Below are 19,414 nucleotides of genomic sequence, written 5' to 3' on the forward strand. Positions count from 1 at the left end.
TGAAGGAATGCCAGAGTCTTCTAGGGGATACATCAACTCATCTAGATATTTGCCTAGTTTTACAACAGGCTACGTAAAAAGCACCAGCGAAGTCAGTACAAACTAAAATTTCATACAGACAATGACTTGTTTATACTGCTCTATATACTATACACTGAAATGTAAGTACAATATTTATAGTCAAATTGATTTATAACTATATGGTAAAAATGAGAAAATAATCAATTTTTCAGTAATAGTGTGGTGTGACACTTTTGTATTTTTATGTCTGATTTTGTAAGCAACTAGTTTCAGTGGTGAAACTTGGGGGTACACAAGAGAAATTGGACTCCTGAAAGGGGTACAGTAGTCTGGAAAGGTTGAGAGCCACTGTTTTATTCAACATCACATGTCCTTTCTATATGCTTTGCCCTGGAACCCTTCGTTTGACGATCGCAAAGTGCTTTGCAGATGAAAATACCCTGTGGGGTGAGTAATGATTATACAATTGGGAATCTCAGCTACAGAAGAGAGTTTGTGACTTCCTGGTGTTTGCATAGCAAGTCTGTGTCAGGAGTCAGGACTCATGGGTTCTTTTACTGGCTCTAAGTGTGTATTTTAGTAGATATTTATATTTGCAATGTTAACATAGGGAATGTTCAGCAATGTAATATCTGTTATGTACTGAATGTACAGTGGGACTGTGAATATTTTCACTGTGCAATAAAAATAATTTGCTATAACAGACCAGATTCTCAGCTGATATAAATCAGCAGACCTCTAGGAGCTGGCCCAATTTACATCAGCTGAGCATCTTTTTCAGTGTGTGTGCTAGTAGGTGTTACCTTTCTGTAAGGTAGCTTTGCATTTAGCTTCTCGCTGTATCTATTGCTTTGGTACATGGTGTGCCACAGTAAACTTTAATTATACAGCATATTAATACCTAGTGCCCATCATATGGAATGATGTGTGCTTGATGTACAACAAAAGTTGAGCTGGATCACAAAACATACAGAAAATAGGTACTTTCTGATGTGTGTGTGTGTGTGTGGGGGGGGGGACGGACGCAGAATATCTGTTTGTTTTAAAAATCAGTAACCTAATCTGGGACGACAAACACAAAAATGCCTTTATCCTAAACATATGGTTATTGGATGGTGACCCTACAGGTCAGAGTTAAGTGCCCTAATTGTATAGTTCCGTACCTTTGCATGTTTGGATTTCTTTTGTCTCTAATCTTAATTTCCTGGGTTTGTAATGCTTATTTTAGGGGATAATGACAATATTCCTGTACTCTCTTTTATTCTTACATCTTAAGAATGCTGATGAATACTCAACTTTAACTCTATTTTAATGTCTTCATCTCCAAACAAAACAAGGAGGTGGTGGTAGGAATGAACCTAGTTGGCAGGTTTCTCTTAACATCACAAAAGCAGCAAGTCTGTAGGAGGAATTGAAAAGAGGGAAGGGCATCATCTTTCTCAGTCAGCTCATGAAGGCTTTTCCATGCACATAGGTTGTGGGGGGCAGGGAAGAGAATCTCAAAGCTCAGAGAGGTTGTGGAAGAAGCAGACAGATGGGGTGACTAGTCTGACATCATATGTGGGGCAGTGGTGTAGCTAGGAATGGAAATTTGGATGGGCTCCAACTTTTGTGTGGATGGGCAATGACAGACTGTGCCATCCACTGGCCATGCCGTCTGGCTGTGCAGCCTGGCCGGGGCGGGGAGCACTGATCCCTTCGGCTTCACCATGGCTCTGCAACGGCAGAAGAGAGGAACCCGTTGCCTCATTGCAGGGTATGGGCTGCTGCCCTTCAGCTGCGGACATGTGTCTCCTGCAGGCCATACGGCCCCTGTGCAGGGTTGGCTCCGGCTGCACTGCGGGGCATGAACAGGGGCTTGCCTGTGCACGCAGCTTGGCCCGGACTCTTTACTGAGTTGCCCAGCAAAGTGCATCCCCCCCTTGCAGCGCTGCAAGGAGACCAGCCTCACCGTTGCCACTGGCTGTGCAGGAGATGAGCCATGCAGCGATGCCGGTGGCCAGTGGGCAGCCCCCGAGCACCTGCCAGCTCAGCTTCTCCCCCGATGCCACGCCCTGTTCCTAGCCCTGGTGCCCCCAGACACAGGGCTTCACCTGCCGAGCTGGGCATGCGCATGGGGCGGCTCAGAAAATGGCAAGGCAGAATGGAGCGTAGCTTTCTCAAGGGTGGGCGCATAGCTCTGTCCTGGATTTCAGGTCCCTGAGTGACGCTCCGGGCCGCTGTGCCAGCCCTACACCCCTGCTCAGATTTGGGTGGGTCAGGATGCCACCCAAGCCCACCTGTGGCTACGCCCCTGATGTGGAATGGGCACTGGGCCATGTCATGAGAATACACGTAGATAAGTAGGGTGGGGCACAGTTTTGTAGAGTCCTGAAGGTGATGAGAAACTTGACCTTAATCTCATGGAGAAGGCAATGCCAGTAGGAGGACTGATGTGGTCAGATAATAGGCTAGGAAGGTGGTCTTAGCTGCTGCTTGCTGTATGAACTGGAGGAGGAAAGAGCAGGACTTAAATAGATTCTGTAGCTTCTTGATCTTACGCCAGGTCTACACTACAAACTTGCAGTGGTATAACTACATCGCTCAGGGGTGTGAAAAATCCATAATCCTGAGCGACGTCTGTCATAAATATAAAGGGAAGGGTAAACCCCTTTGAAATCCCTCCTGGCCAGGGGAAAGCTCCTCTCACCTGTAAAGGGTTAAGAAGCTAAAGGTAACCTCGCTGGTACCTAACCAAAATGACCAATGAGGAGACAAGATACTTTCAAAAGCTGGGAGGAGGGAGAGAAACAAAGGGTCTGTGGTCCGTCTATATGCTGGTTTCTGCCGGGGATAGACCAGGAATGGAGTCTTAGAACTTTTAGTAAGTAATCTAGCTAGGTATGTGTTAGATTATGATTTCTTCAAATGGCTGAGAAAAGAATTGTGCTGAATAGAATAACTATTTCTGTCTGTGTATCTTTTTTGTAACTTAAGGTTTTGCCTAGAGGGGTTCTGTATGTTTTTGAATCTAATTACCCTGCAAGATATCTACCATCCTGATTTTACAGGGGGGGATTTCTTTATTTCTATTTACTTCTATTTTTATTAAAAGTCTTCTTGTAAGAAAACTGAATGCTTTTTCATTGTTCTCAGATCCAAGGGTTTGGGTCTGTGGTCACCTATGCAAATTGGTGAGGCTTTTTATCCAACATTTCCCAGGAAAGGAGGGGTGCAAGTGTTCGGAGGATTGTTCATTGTTCTTAAGATCCAAGGGTCTGGGTCTGTAGTCACCTAGGCAAATTGGTGAGGCTTTTTACCAAACCTTGTCCAGGAAGTGGGGTGCAAGGTTTTGGGAAGTATTTTGGGGGGAAAGACGTTTCCAAACAGCTCTTCCCCAGTAACCAGTATTAGTTTGGTGGTGGTAGCGGCCAATCCAAGGACGACGGGTGGAATATTTTGTACCTTGGGGAAGTTTTGACCTAAGCTGGTAAAGATAAGCTTAGGAGGTTTTTCATGCAGGTCCCCACATCTGTACCCTAGAGTTCAGAATGGGGGAGGAACCTTGACAACATCGTTATCCCCACCTGACAGCGCCGTGTCAACAGGAGAGCTTCTCCCACCGAGTAGCGACCGCCTTACAGGGAGGTGGAGTCACTGCACTGATGGGGGAAGCGCTCCAATCAGTGTAGTAAAGCGCTTCACTAAAGCACCACAGTGGCACAGCTGCAGGGGGGTATTCTTCCTTCCCGGAGTCCTGCACTTAGGACGGAAGAATCCCAGGCACTGCTACAAGCTGGGGACCGACTGGCTAAGCATCAGTTCTGCGGAAAAGGACCTGGGCATTACAGTGGTCGAGAAGCTGGATATGAGTCAGCAGTGTGCCCTTGTTGCCAAGAAGGCCAACGGCATGTTGGGCTGTATTAGTAGGAGCGTTGCTAGCAGATCAAGGGAAGTGATCGTTCCCCTCTATTTGGCACTGGTGAGGCCACACCTGGAGTATTGTGTCCAGTTTTGGTCCTCCCACTACAGAAGGTATGTGGACAAATTGGAGAGAGTCCAGCGGAGGGCAATGAAAATGATAAGGGGGCTGGGGCACATGATTTACGAGGAGAGGCTGAGGGAACTGGGGTTATTTAGTCTGCAGAAGAGGATAGTGAGGGGGGATTTGATAGCAGCCTTCAACTACCTGAAGGGAGGGTTCCAAAGAGGATGGAGCTTGGCTGTTCTCAGTGGTAGCAGATGACAGAACAAGGAGTAATGGTCTCAGGTTATAGTTGGGGAGGTCTAGGTTGGATATTATGAAAAACTATTTCACTAGAAAGGTGGTGAAGCACGGGAATGGGTTTTTAAGGCCCAGCTTGACAAAGTCCTGGCTGGGATGATTTAGTTGGGGTTGGTCCTGCTTTGAGCAGGGGATTGGACTAGATGACCTCTTGAGGTCTTTTCCAACCCTAATATTCTATGATTCTGTGACAAGCCCTTAGATAATTTATGGTCCCCATCACCTCAGTATCGGAACACCTCGCTGTCTTTTCTCTCCGAAGGCCCCCATGAGGCAAGGCAGTGTTGTGAGCCCCATTTGACAGACAGGGAAGTGAGGCAGAAACAGGCTGAGTGACTTGCCCAGGTCACTCAGGAAGTCTGTGGCATAGTAGGGAATAGACACCAGTCTCTGGCTAACCCACCCTAACCATTAGACCACACTCTGTCTCTGGAGAGTTTGTAGTACTCTTGATGGGAAATGAAGACTTGGATGAGAGTTCTAGCTATGAGGCCAGAGGAAAGTTTGGCTCTCTAACAGTTAATAAAAATGGTATTGTTCAGATGTCTGTAAATATTAGTTTGGTTAATTAGAAGCTCACACTGCAGACATTTGTCTGAAAACTTAAACGATAACCATCAATTTGACATTTGTCTGTTCATCCAACCGTTCAGCTCTGGTTTAATTGGGTATGGAGGGAAATAAACTTATAATTATCATCCAGTGAAAATATTTTTCTGTGCGGATTTCTTAAAACATGCTGCCTCCTAGCAAAATACCATTTTCTCTGTTGTTTATTTGTCTGATTAAGTACATTTTCATTTTTTGAAGGAAATTGATTTGACACAGCATCTTACCATTAACTTGTCAGAGCTGAGCAGATGAAGAGAGAAGCATTTTTTTAAAATTGTCCTCTGTAGTCTCATAAAAACAAGTCATTTGTGTCCGAGAAAGAGGTGATATCTGTAATGTAATAGGACAGATCCTTTTGTGTCTCTGGATTAGTTTAAAGTAATCTTTTTGATTTTCAGCCTTTAAATATTCCTCTTTTGTTGGGAGCAAATAATATATTTTGAGATTTGTGTATGACTCTGTGTATAGAAGCGGAGGATGGGTGGGTGGGTTTGGAAGAAACAACTCTAGTAAATTACACAGTTTTGTGTGTGTAACAGAGATTTAAGAGATGCATTAAAGAACACTAATAACCAGTTTTCTAACTGCAGACAAAGGCACTTTTACACTTGCTTTGGGGATACAATGTCTCAGCTGTAGTAAATTGTGAATTATAAACTTAATGGGGGCAGGCTCTCTCATTCTGGCTAGAAGGGGAAAATCATTTTGAATGACCAGTACATCTAAACATTTTACACTTTGGTTTGCTTAGACCGCTGCTGGCTAATATTCTCGTGGGTTCCTTGTGCTCCCCCATCTGTCTGTCTCCATCTGTTGTCTCTTGTCTTATCCTTGGTCCCTGCTCCAAAGAGCTTACAATCTATCTTTTTATTCTGTGTCTGTACAGTGCCTAGCACAAAGTGATCCTGGACCACAACCCAGGCTCCTAGGTGCTATGGTAATACAAATAATTAATAATACAAACAAATTAAGTGGTCTTCAGAGTTGCAGCTTCATTTCTGTACCACAGGATTGTTTCCCATCCAAATTCATATTGATGTGAATTGCAGTTAATGGCAATGGTTAGAACAAAATATTCTGATCTCCTAAAAGTATATAGTTAACGAGCAGTTTACTGAATTCTGAGAACAGTAACCAGTGTGCACTTCTTCCTGCATATTTCATGTAAAAAACTATAGATGTGACTATTGGTATAACAGCTTAATTGCAAGCTGCAAGTACTCTGGGTAAAAAAAAAAATTATCTTTACATATTACTGTAGTGCACAGAGGTTCCAGCCCAAGATAGGGGACATGTGCTAGGTGCTGTATACTACACATGTAGCTACATGCTGCAGTGAAAGGTATTCTGCACCCTTCCATAATGTGTCAAAGGAAGTATTATTATTCCTGTTTTACAGATAGAGAATGGAGGCACACAGAGAGTAAGTGACTCACCCAAGATCACATAGGAAATCTGTGGCAGAGTCAGGCTTCTGAGTCCCATTCCAGTTCCTTAAGACCATCCTTCACTCGTCTGTCCTCAAAGTCATTGTGTTTATGCTCATTAGCATTAAGAAGATTACATAGCTCTTGTCCAGTGCCAAGCTTTGCATTGTCCATCCTTTTCCTGGGATGAACCATACTGCAAAGTAAAGTTGATAATGGTCTGTTCGAGTGATGCAGCTAGAGGGCAACATGTTGTACAGCCCAGAGCCTCGAAAGTCTGCCTAGAGGGAGCTGCAAATGAAGAATTGCTTTAGTTCCTTTGGGCCAGTTTTCATGGTGCAGGGGACTGGCAAAGGGGTGTGAGGCCTTTCACATCTAGGCCACATTGTAAAATTCCAGAGTCATTATCTCATAGCTTTTTGATGGTTGCCTTTATTAAATGAGTCATGGTTCAGTCCAGCTCTGATCAGATGGGTGTCTACATTTAAGAACCCGCTTCCCCCATCATAACTGGTGCTAGTTGGCACCTTAGTTGGCAGTCTCGGCAGAGAGGCCAAAGGTGTGAATGGGCTAGGGTTGCCAAGTTTGGTTGGATATATTCCTGGAGGCTTCATTGCATAGCAGCCTTTAATTAAAGATTAATTTTTAATTCCTGGAGACTCCAGGACAATCCCAAAGTGTTGGCAACCCTAGAATGGCCTTGTAGGTGTATCTCACCCTACTCCTGGAGAAGACTTACCGCTTTGCACGCTAACCTTTCACTCCCCCATTTTTGGGCAGCCAAGTGCTTTCTTTGAGGCAGATGATTATCCCAGAATGCACTTTAGCAATTTCACCCTTGAGGAAAGCGTAGCGCTGCTTGCAGCCCTGTACAAGCATTTTCTAATTCCAAACAAATATCTTTTCAGCTTCTGTCTGGAAGTCTGGCAGCTTGGTGGATTTCCCTAGCCAAAGTCTTCTGGGAACTTTTTAAATGGGGGCACAGTATCAGTGGGCACAAAACTGAACTATAGAAACAAACCTCATGACAAAAGCCTGGTTCAGCCAGACCCCATGATACCATCGGGTCTGGCTTGTGGACTTTATACCTATCTCAGGGGGAGAGATGCCAGCCCAGTATCAGACAGAGCTTAGGAAGTCAGTATGTTCCTGCAGAATTTCTGAGGTCTGCCAGAGGAGTGCTGTGAGGCTTAAAAGCTACCTGGAGAGTTCCTGGAGGGGTACTCTTCAAACCCTAACACTTCAGTACCTCCTATGCACTGCAGGGCTTTACCCTAAGTTAGGGGGGAAGGGTTAAGAAATTCCACAGGATTGCAGGAGTAGCTGGTGGCAGGGACAGCCTGCAGAATGTAGGAGCTCTGAGTCCACTGATCAGCGAGTGAGTAGGGAAGTAAAGTGTGACATGCCTGAATGTGAAACGACTGGGCATGACTCAGAGCTGTCACCATGCATAGCTAACAACATTTTGTATTGTCAGGATCTTAAGACTTCAGCCTCTGTGCTTTCTGCCTGAGCTCCATTTTTAGGGTTTTTTGCCTGATGCCCTAATTCATCAGAACCTGGGTGTTTTTAAACTTTAAAAATCTTTGGATGCCTCTGACTATTGATATTCAGCTGGGAAAATGAAGGAGCTGATCGTATGTCAGTCCCTGAAGCGATGCCTCTTCCCTTTTGTTTCATCTACTTCAGGAAGAAAAAGGGGGTTTGTGTATTTGAACCCACAGAGGACTCAGTCCTGCCGTCCTATCCCAGGCAGAAATCTTATTCATTTCAGTGTTGGGTTTGAGTAAGGGCTGCAGGGTTGGACCCTAAACAACCTTTACCTATGGGTTGTATTGAATCTTTCAGAACTCTTGGTTTTGACACTATCTGCTACGATGGCTTGGGGGTATACACCTGGAGTTTTGGTGCTAGACTTTCAACACTGGCCTTTAAGATTGTGGCTGAGTGTTATTGATGTGTGGGACTTGCATGCACATTTAATTGTCAATGAAAAGCTTGTGAACAGAATTTCAGGTGTTGGTTTTGAAATCGTGGCCATGTATAATAATCAGGGGTATAACTTGTCTGTCCTATGGCTGTAAAAATATAGTTATTTGGAGATGGCAAATGTAAAAAATTAAAAATGATAGAACAAGCATATTGTCACTTTGGTTTCTATGCTATGTAAAGCATCAGGGGCACGTGAATGATGGAGAAGACTTCTGTTGCTGTGAGAGCCGGAATCAATTATTTATTAATCTTCACCAGAAGGTAACATCCTCGGATGGGAAATGCATTTTCTTAGTTGGGGAGGGGAGAGGAGGAAGGGAAAGTGAACAGAAACATTAGTCTTTTTCTCATTGCATTGGAGTGGATAATTAGGTAATTACAGTTATTACAATTATTAAAAGTGGACAAAGCAGGAAGCCCAGAGGAGTTACTTTCCAGAATTCTGAAGGGAGCAGCGAGGGAAGCCGGAAAAAGCCTTTGGCAAAGCAATTTGACAGTTCACTGTGGATGGAGTTAATACTGGAGGTCTGGGGTGTGGCCAATGTACTGCTACTCAGCTTTGGGATAACACAGAGGAGGGTTCATGAAATTAGGTCAGTGACTCTGAGTTCATTTGGATGTGGAAAGTATTGGGAACAGTGAGAAACATGATTAAGGGCCACATATGAGGATTCAGGGGAGGAAATTATAATTAATGTGCTTAGGTTATTTTTTTGTTTTCCTTGGAAGGGTCCTTCAGACCTCTGTCTGAGCCTTACTTTACCCCACTTTAACCCTACCCTCCAGGCCGTATATTGCAGTCATCATCTTTTCTGGCAGAATGAGGCTGGGTAAGACTTTTCAGACTGTCATTCTCCACAGTTGGTGATAGCCATTGACGAATGTGAAGTACCCGTTTTCCAGAGCTTGTGTGCATTGCTTACCCATTCAGAGAGTTAGGCTGAGGTCCTTGCCCAGCATGGAACTGGGACTTAGACTTTCTTCTGGCTCCTAGGTTTGCAAATTACACCTACTTAGACACAGGAGTTGAACCAGTGTAATTATGACCAAGAACCACTAACCCAGGAACTTATCCTTGCAACAAAGCCCGTTGCCAACTGTGCCCACATATCTATTCAGGGGACACCATCACAGGGCCTAATAACATCAGCCACACTATCAGAGGCTCGTTCACCTGCACATCCACCAATGTGATATATGCCATCATGTGCCAGCAATGCCCCTCTGCCATGTACATTGGTCAAACTGGACAGTCTCTACGTAAAAGAATAAATGGACACAAATCAGATGTCAAGAATTATAACATTCATAAACCAGTCGGAGAACACTTCAATCTCTCTGGTCACGCAATCACAGACATGAAGGTCGCTATCTTAAAACAAAAAAACTTCAAATCCAGACTCCAGCGAGAAACTGCTGAATTGGAATTCATTTGCAAATTGGATACTATTAATTTAGGCTTAAATAGAGACTGGGAGTGGCTAAGTCATTATGCAAGGTAGCCTATTTCCCCTTGTTTAACACGGCTGTTACTCTGAGACCAAGGGAGTGTGTAAGAGGAGCTAACATCGACCACCAAACACGTCACTTCTGAATATGGTCTGTTACCTTTAAAGCATCCATTCTAGAAAGGAAGAATGGACAGTACTGCCTCAGTTTGCTGGTATAGAATTCATTGCCTCTCTTTGGACACACACCAGAATTTAAAATTGACCCTGATTGATAGAGCAGGATCATGTCAGTAGTTCTTAATCGTTAGCACTAATGAATGGTGTAGGGTACCAGCTGCAGTATGCACTCTGGCTTAGGAAGAAAGGTGACTGAGCTGTAGTTCAGACTGTCTGCAGATGTGGTCAGTCGTTCAAACATCTTTTATTCTTTTTGTACAGAACTTTCAGTATTGGCACCTTCCATTGAATAATTCATGTGGGATGTACGTTGCCAGAGAGTTTCTACAAAAACTAAATCAGAGGTAGCTTCCAAAGCTCCTTTTCTCCTCTGTGTTGTAAATCATATCTAATCTCTCCTGTCTATAAAGAGAGGCAATCCAAATATGCGTGACTTTAGATCAGTGACGTCTTTATCAGAGCTAAGTCTGTTTCAGTGGAGTTATCAAGGTTCTTATCTTTCCCAAAGCTTGTTACATTTTTATTAGAATCAACAGAACAAGGCTTTCAATCTGTAGTATTTGTCTGGCTCACATCTCCATAGTATCTGAGCACTTCACAATTCATAATGTATTTACCCTCGCAGCATCCCTGTGAAGTATTGCTATTATTCCCGTTGTACAGATGGGAAACCAAGGCACAGAGAGATTAAATGACTTGCCCAAGGTCACAAAGGAAGGCTGTCGTGGAACAGGGGATCCAACCCAGGTCTCCCAAGTCCTAGGCTTATGCCCTAACCACTGGATGACCATCTGTGTGAAAACTGTGTGTACCTTATAAGCAGTGGACAAAAGCATCTGCAAATATTTGTTCGTGCAAACAAATTTTGATTCAGTGTTGTTCGTGACATTTCATGTGCTTATTGGGTCAAGTTCATCCATGCAGCAGGCCAGCAGAAGACTAATGTGTTGCCATGTCCCACTTATACCTTCAAAATAAGCCTTGAAAGTGGAATTTTAGTTGTGTCTAGGCCTTGAACATGGGGAAATTTCACTTTCTGCATATTTTCAAGTGCCCTGACTTTACTAGCACGAATACTGGTGAGATGTGAATGATTAGCTTGAATGAGCAAATATTTGTGAAAAACCCAGTTTTGAAATTCTCACTGTGTTGATCAGACATAAGTTACTCACAGTTCTGCTCCCTGATTGGATGGCTTGCCATATATTACTAACCCACACTGCTCAAACTGTGACTATTGCAGTCATGCGTGCAAGTCAAAATCCATGCTTTCTTGGGTAGTTACCTTAGTTACACATAAGTTACATATGTTATTTAAATGACAGTCGCATGAAATACATTATATAAATTACAGTGAAACTTATAGATTATGCCTGGAATTTTCAACAAATCTCAGTGCTGGCCAACTCTACTCCCGCTGAAGTCAATGGTTCAGACTCCACATTGAGTTTGGACAACACTGTGAGCTTCTGATAATCCCTCACTTGCATGTTTAGTTCTAGTATGCTCAGTTTGAGCAATCTAAAGACAAAGAATTATTCAGTGCAGAAATTTGTAAATGCAATCCATCGAAATGTTGCAATCTGTTCAGACATTTTGGGAGCAGGAATAAGACAAAACTAGTTTAATAAATTGTCAGAAATTATTTGCTAATCTCTAAAAGATTTAAATGACAGTCACTAGAGTTCTCAAGGTAGATTTCATTTTCATGTGAAGATATTATCTTTAAGGTTCCCTTTTCAAGATCAGGACAGAATACTAATATTTTATGAATAATTACATATAATAGAGGCTATATTCACATACTTAATCAATGGTAGCTAAACAAACTGCACCTGCTGTAAGAACAGTTTATCCAGTTATCAATCTTACTTTCCATATTCGTATATTCAAAATAATTGGACAGTACATGCTTTTTTTAATCACAACAGTTCTGTCATTTTCCCCTTTAGTGCTAAAATTAGTTTTATGTGTTGGCTCACAATAAAATCAATACTTTGTAATTCACCATAATCCACAAGTTAATGAGCTAGGAAATTATTTTGAAAATCCCAGTCAGTGAAGGGGCAAGGATAACAAGCGTTGTTAATGTAATAGCAAATAAACTGTCCTAGAGCATCGCCATATGCTGTTCAGTTCAAAAACTCTGTGCACGCTGGTGGACGTCATGGTCTCCAGAGTCTGAAGTCAGCTCATCTACATGGACCTGTAGAGGCCTTTTGCTGGGCCACTTTATTATTTATTAGTAACTTGAGCACATACTTAAATACATTGCTGAACTGGGGCCTATTTTAGCAACAGATGGTCAGTGCATAAGGCAAATAGTGGTCCATGTCTCAACGTACGTCTGTCCTAGAAGACATCCTCGTATTGTTTTGAAGAGTGAGACTGAAGCAAGCGTTAATAGTCTTTGAAAGTAGGGATTAGACTGTTACATGATCCTCTCCCCAGTGAAAGTATCAGCCTCCTATATAAGAATTGTTACAAATATTCTTACATTAATTGCTGCTTTAGAGATGCTCAATTGTTGTTCTTTTACAAGGAAGTAGGTCATTCTATTCATGAGATTCCTACTGCAATGTAATTATTGTGAAAAACAGATAACAAATGGGTTTTGTGCTTAACTTGAGTTAAAGCAAATTTAGTATAATTAAAGCTCTAACAAGCTATATTTATGTGTATATATCTACGACTTCCAGCTAAATCTTCAAAATGTGCATTGAATTTTATTTTGGACCTACAGCCATTCCAATACAAGTTTGAGAATTCATTAGACTCTTACTGCATCTAGCATAGGAAACTGGAATGGAAAAATAATAGCTTAGTTAATTAAGAAGCTTGGTTCTTTTATTACTGTATGCAACTTTTAGCAGAATTCACTTGAAGATTTGCCATATTTTTTTCCCAATATTTTTGTTTTCTAAATAGAATTTTCCCCTGTGATGGCATCTGTCAGATATCACCTGCTTTCTCTTTCATTTTCTGCTCACTGAAATATAATGAGGTGTCACGGGGGTCACTCCTCACAGTGGCTTGGCAGTCCACAGCCGGGCCACTCCTGCCCACTACTCTGGGCCATGGCCAGTAGCTTCCTGCTCTATCTTCCTTCCTGCTCACTATCTCTATTCCCTGGGCCACTTCCCTGCAGCCTCAGTTTCTTCTGCTCCTGCCCCCAGCCCCTTTGCTCTCTTCCCAGGGCCTCAAGCCTGTAAGTCCAGGTAGCACGACAGGAGCTAGCTCCCTGGGTCCCTGCTAGCACCTGTCCTTCCCCAGGTGCTGGTCTCGCTGTAGCCCCCTAGAAAGCCAGTCTTCTCCCTAGGGCTGCCTGCAGCAAACTAACCCCCTCTGGTCTGCAGCTTCCTTTTATATGGGCTGATTGGGTGCTGATTGGCTGGTGCAGCCACCGCCCTAATTGTCTGCAGCCACCACCCTAATTGGCTGTTTCCCCTGCAGCCACTCCTTTGGCTGCCTGCTGCTCAGCCTCCCTAGGCTGGTTTTAACACTCTCAGGGCTAGTGCGGGGCACTTGAGGCAGTAGAGTAGTATTTCTCCTTGATATGCAAGTGAAAGTTACACTTTAGTTTTACATGGAGTAGCACAATGCGGGGAGCATAGAGCTATGTTTTTCTCTCCGTATTTCCTTTGCTTAACTTAATATTCAAAAGGGAATCCAATTCAAAGCCAGCACTTCTTAAATGCTGTTGAAGACCCATGAAAGGGGTTGGAGAAGAAGGCATCTGTGTGTGTGGAGTGTGTGTGTGTAAGTCACAGAGTGTATCTGCTTCTGCTCCAGCCCACTGGCATAAGTTAGAACAGTTCAGTTAGATACTGTATATGCCTCTTCCTGATCTAAACAACAGTGTGACTATGTACTTGTTGATTGCCACATTTCTTCCATGGCTGTGTTTTAAAGTGTGTGTGAGAGACTTTGTACACTGTATTTGTTTAGGTATGGAAGGTGCTATGTTAACATAAGAAATTATTGATTATTGAAGGGGGACTATCCAAATTGATCCAAACCTTTAAAAGTGGCTTAGTTTAGGTTAGTAATCATGAGAGGGTTTGGCCTGGATCTTATTTCTTCCCACCCAGTTTGTCTATCCCTCTTTTTTAATCTGACAGATTTAAAGCCCATTCACTCCTGCCCCGCATTGCTATACCCTCTCACCCACCCGTGTAGGCCTCGCACAAACAATGAAAGAAAACAGAACTTAACAATGGACTAAGCATCAATTCCTATGCTAGTAAATGTTAGTAAACAAGGCTGCAGCTGCAAAGTTATCACACATGACCCTTAATATTTCTTGATCTACTACCTGCAGGTTATTTACAAGGCCACTTGTGAATTTCATGCTTTGTCCATTGTTAACCTCCGTTTTATTACTTCTGTTTTCTTTGTTAATGCAAGGCGTATAACCCATAACATTCTGATGCTCTAAGCCGCCTTAGACTGTCTGGTAAAAGTGGCACTCTTTTAATATGCCAACAGGCAGACTCTCATACTGCAAGTGAAATCTTTGAAGTGATGCCCTGTAGGGAGGTATCCTTTATAAATCAGGTATCTCTCCATAATGGAAATGTGTCAGATTACATTTGGGATCTACTGTAGCTTGGGGAAAGTATTACCTGAAAGAACACTCATCCATCCAAAATTATGGACAGATCTAATCTCTTCCACAGTGAAAAGTGGATCCTTGACTACTGTTTAAAACGTAATCATTGGACATTGATAAAAGAACTGGTTTTCACTAGTCCACTGCCTCTTAGTATGAGAGAAACATCCATATAAAACGATGGCAGATGTCCCAAAGGCTAAGCATTTTGTCTTCAGTGCCCTAAGGCTGAATCTAGCATTACCAGTAGAATTAATAAATGGTGCTCCCACTGTTAATCATTTTCAGTTCTTTGAGATTATCTTGATGTTTAAGTCCATAGTGCATGACACGAAGCAGGGTTTAATTCTTTGATATGACATGAGTTATCTTAACTCTCAGCTGGTGATAGCATGAACCTGCAATGCATTTGTAACTAAACCAGAAATCCCTTGGGAGGATACTCCCAGTTCCAATAAAGTCCCATGACTGACCTAATGAAGCCCCGGACTGGTGTATTGCTCCCTGTGGGACTGCATGTACTCCATTCCACAGGAAAATCACAAATCCAGCCGCCATAGCAATGAACCTGCAAGGGGACAGCTCATCTAGGAGTCACCAAACAGACCAGTGCTGATGCAGCACCTTGGAGAGCTCCTTGGATGTCCCTTAGCCACACAGCAGTATAAGTCTGCAAAGTCTTTTGAGTCCTCTCACCAGCACACAGCATTCCTGCGGCTGCTAGTTCAGCGCCTTCAGTGGTAGCAAGAGCAGACTGTGTAGTGTAGAATGTTCACCGGTGGCCACAGGTGTTTTAACCACCATGTCTTCTAGGCTTACTCCGAGCAATGGTAAGAAATACGGTGCTGAATGCACCAGTAGCTGGTCTCCACTCGTGCTCCCACCTTTTCTGTGATCAGTAGAATTGAACTAGTGGGTACAACAGTGGGAAACATTGTGGGCGAGGGAAGGAGACTGGAGCAGGCCCCTTCCCTAAGGGGCCACATTTTAAGAGCTGTGTGCACCAGATAGTCCCACATAACCCTGCATGACCTTCCTGTAATTGGGTAGAAACAGGGAATTATCTCATTTGTGCATGTACAGATGACTTGCACTTGCAAATGTGAGCAGCTGGCTCAGAAAATAGCTTCCCATTAGTCTGATAGGTGGGTCTTTGGTGAATCCAACCTTCCTGGGGCTGAGACTTGAACTGGGGGCACTAGGGTCCGAAATCAGTATCTCTGCTATTTCAGCCGAAGGCAAGTATCTAACTCATGTCACTAGTGGCTGCATCCATATCTGCTTTGCAGGTTTCTTGTCACAAGAGGGCACAGCAACCTCCATTTGTTGCCAGTTAACATGCCAGGAGCACAATTTCAGTCCAGTAGAAATCTGAAGAAACTTCTCTATGGTGTCTTGAATTAAGTCAGTCACAGAAGCAATTCAGTAGCCAGAGGACTGGTGCTGAGCACTCGTCATGCATCTCACACGTTCCTTCTACAGCAGTTCTGCAGTATTGATGAGTTTCTCCGCAGTCCCTAGATAGGAGGGGATTTCTTTTTTTTGTAACGGGGACCTGGAGTAGAGACTAGCTGATGTGAGCATCTTAAAGGCAGGATAAAACTAGTGAACAGGCATAACAGACCTTTCAGAGAGACTGTTTTCAACATGTGCTTTTCAAACATGGATTTTCCTGTATTGTCAGAAGGCAGGGCCACTTTTGTTTGCCACGGGTGGCCAGAACTGTGACTTTGACTTGCCTCTGTTTTTGAATGACTCTCTTGGTTATTTATAAATAATTAATAATGACTTGTGTAGCACTGGAAACATACACAACACTTCGCAAAATCTTACAGAGTAAGACACACTTCCTACTCTGCAGACTCTTCAATCTAAGGGACAAATTGTGCCCTTTCTCCTTTGTGGATATGTGCAGAGTTGTAGGGGCTGAGCAAATTTCTCCAGGGCAGATGCCAGCAGACTGCCTCAGGGACTGCTTGAGGGAACATGCTGAACAGTGCTCCTGAAACCAGCTGGTGAAAGGTGTAGCGTATGTCCCTTCCAGCACCAGAGGCCAGCAGGTGGGCAGTGGGGACGCAGACCTGGCTTCCCTCTCACCGCAGTACTCAGGGGATGCTAGGTCAACATCCTGCCTTGATCACACATAGCTGGAGTAAGAAGACCCTTGAAATGCTCTCCCATCCTAGTTCACCCACTCTGGACAAGCCAGAATGCAGCCCTATGCATAAAAGCTATCTGTGAACCCAATGGGAAAAGGAGTTTTCAGTCTCCAAGATAAACATACCCTTTTACAGAGAAAAGAATCCTTCTGAATGGGAGAGTTCAACAGAAGCAGACAGTCACACTGCCTGGCGAATCTACAATCGACCACTCACCACCAGATTTTTCTCCCTTGCAAACTCTATACACATGCTGGGAACTGCTGGGATGAGGGAACCGATCGTGGAACATTCATCTTCGTCTTCTTTTCTTTTTCCCTCTTGAGACCAGTGGTGCCCGGATCATGCAAAACGATGCCAGTTCATCTCCCATCAAGCGGAATTTGTTAAAGTTTCTTTTCTGGCTGATTTGCTGCATTCTGTCTACTTAATAACTGAGAAAATATGAAACCTAATGAAAATGTTACCCATCTGTCAAGTTTACTGTGGCTATTTGTAAACAGCATTGTTACTTATGTTATATTAATTAGATACAAATTATGACTGCAATTCATATATTTTTCTCTTCCTTATTTTTTAGTGAGAAGCTGGATGGAAAAGCTAAAAGATAAGGTAGGAAGCTCTTTATTTCCCTTGATTGATTTTAAAGACAATTAAATTTGGACTTTTGGAAAAAAGAAGTCTAGACCTGTGAAGTTATTTTGGGGAAGTTCTATGATCGGGCTGGATAGCTTCTCATCTCTCTCCTTCCATCTCCTGGTTGGTGAGAGGGAGGGAGCATTTCTCTTTCCATTCCCAGCTGCTGGAAAAGCTGACATTTTTTTTTCTCCCTCTTTCCTTCTTGTCTCCCTGGAGGCCTGGGACGGGATCGCAGTAGGTCTGCTCTGTGGGAGTGGCACGCCTGTGCCCTAGTGCTGTTTGCTCTACCTAAGACTGAGATGACGTACCCCCACGAACATGCACCTCTAAAGCATAGGGCGAGTGTGACTCTTCTAGGACACAATCTATGATAGTGTGTGTTCCCCTGTCCTAGTGCAGCACCCTTCCTTAATACCACTCGTGTGCCTGTTCTAAACCCCGTCCTTCTGATTGCTGCCCTGCTTTCCTCCCCTCTCCTTTCAGGCCTCACCTCAGCTGTGAATCCCTCTCCCAGCACAGTGTAAGGGTGCATCTTTACTGTGTATACACTGTAATTAGACACCCGCGGCTGGCCAGTGCCAGCTGACTCAAGCTCACGGGGCTCAGGCTTTGGGGCTGTTTCATCGCAGCATAGACGTTCGGGCCTGGGCTGCAGGCAGAGCTCTGGAACCCACCCACCTCAGAGCGCTCGAGAGAGTGTGCGTGAGAGAGCGAGAGGGTGCATGCGCACGAGAGAGAGAGGGGGTGAGAGAGAGAGCCTGCGCGCGTGCGAGTGAGAGAGCGAGAGGGTGCGCGCGCAAGAGAGAGCCTGCGTGCGTGCGAGCAAGTGAGAGAGAGCACATGCATGCGAGAGAGAGACGAGAGGGCGCGGGCGTGAGAGCAAGAGAGTGCATGTGAGAGAGGGAGCATGCGAGGGCGCATGTGTGAGACAGCGAGAGAGAGAGAGCGTGAGAGAGAAAGCATGCGTGAGAGAGACCAAGAGAGCATGCGCGGGTGTGAGAGCACGCGAGAGAGCATGCATGCGTGTGAGAGAGCATGCAAGAGAGAGCGTGCATGCGAGGGAGAGCGTGCATACATGCGTGCGAGAGAGAGCGAGTGTGCATGCGTGCGAGAGAGAGAGTGCGTGCGCCATGCGGCTGCTGCTGCTGGCTCTATGTTCAAGAGGAGCTGCAACCGCCCAGAAAAGCCAAGAGGAGGTTGTGGGGGCAACGAAAGCACCAGTGTTCTGTTCACTTCCCTGGGGAGTTATCGGTGGACTCAAGGAGGACCTGTTGCACCAGCCGCAGGGTGGGACTCAAACAGCTTCTCAGACATTGCCTAGGGAGAAATACAAATTTTGTAATGTTGTGAAGCTACTGCAATGTTATTTCATTGACAACAAAGAAATGGAAACCAAAGAAGAATAAATCAGGTGGCCCCTGAGCTTGGAAACACGTTTTTGTGACTCACTAGGGCTTAGAACCCCTTTTGGCAAGACCAGAACGAAAGCTCTCAGGGCCTGGACCAATGATCAGAAGGGGAAAATAACACTGATCCCAGCAGTTCCACTCACCCCCACCCAGCACCGCCTACCAGAACCTGAGCTCATCAATATAATGGGGGAGAAGGGATCAGGATAGCAGTTTTCCTGGAATGGCGTGTGTGAGGGGATTAAGGTGAGTTTCTACCCCTCCTGTGTTGAGGTGCTTGTCTGCCTGTACTAGGGAGGAGGTCCAGTGTGGGGGCTTTTAGCAAAGCATCTTAGCCTAGGACTCAGCCAGTCCACCCCAAAAGTCTCAAGATGCGAGGGAGGGAGAAAACCATCTTCATGAGGAAAACAAAGACCAAGATTGAGTGTCCTGAGTAGCATGCACGCAAATGTGTTGCCTGCTAATGCCAAAGCTACCCCAGTTCATTGCACTGACTTGGTGTCATTTTTCTTCTCACTGAGTGTATATCTTTCATTTTGCTCCTCCTGGCACTTCCCTCTTTCCCTCTCCAGCTTTTTCCTTTCCCTGTTGCAAATGCCTGTGCGCTCTGCAATTTCAAATTGGAATTGCTCTGTTCTTTCTAATATCGAT

The 19,414-nt window shown here is 44.3% G+C and overlaps 1 protein-coding gene across 6 annotated transcripts in view; it reads left to right on the forward strand.

Moving 5' to 3' along the window:
* The window catches only part of ARMH4 (armadillo like helical domain containing 4), a 111,783-nt gene that overhangs the window by 79,831 nt on the left and 12,538 nt on the right, over positions 1-19,414 (forward strand). For all 6 annotated transcript variants that reach the window (XM_073350002.1, XM_073350000.1, XM_073349998.1 and 3 more), the window contains one exon: positions 17,296-17,327. In XM_073350002.1, the coding sequence (XP_073206103.1) occupies positions 17,296-17,327 (32 nt within the window). The remainder of the gene's footprint in view (positions 1-17,295; positions 17,328-19,414) is intronic.

The sequence above is a fragment of the Lepidochelys kempii genome, chromosome 6 (genome assembly GCF_965140265.1).
Source record: "Lepidochelys kempii isolate rLepKem1 chromosome 6, rLepKem1.hap2, whole genome shotgun sequence".
NCBI lineage: Eukaryota > Metazoa > Chordata > Testudines > Cheloniidae > Lepidochelys > Lepidochelys kempii.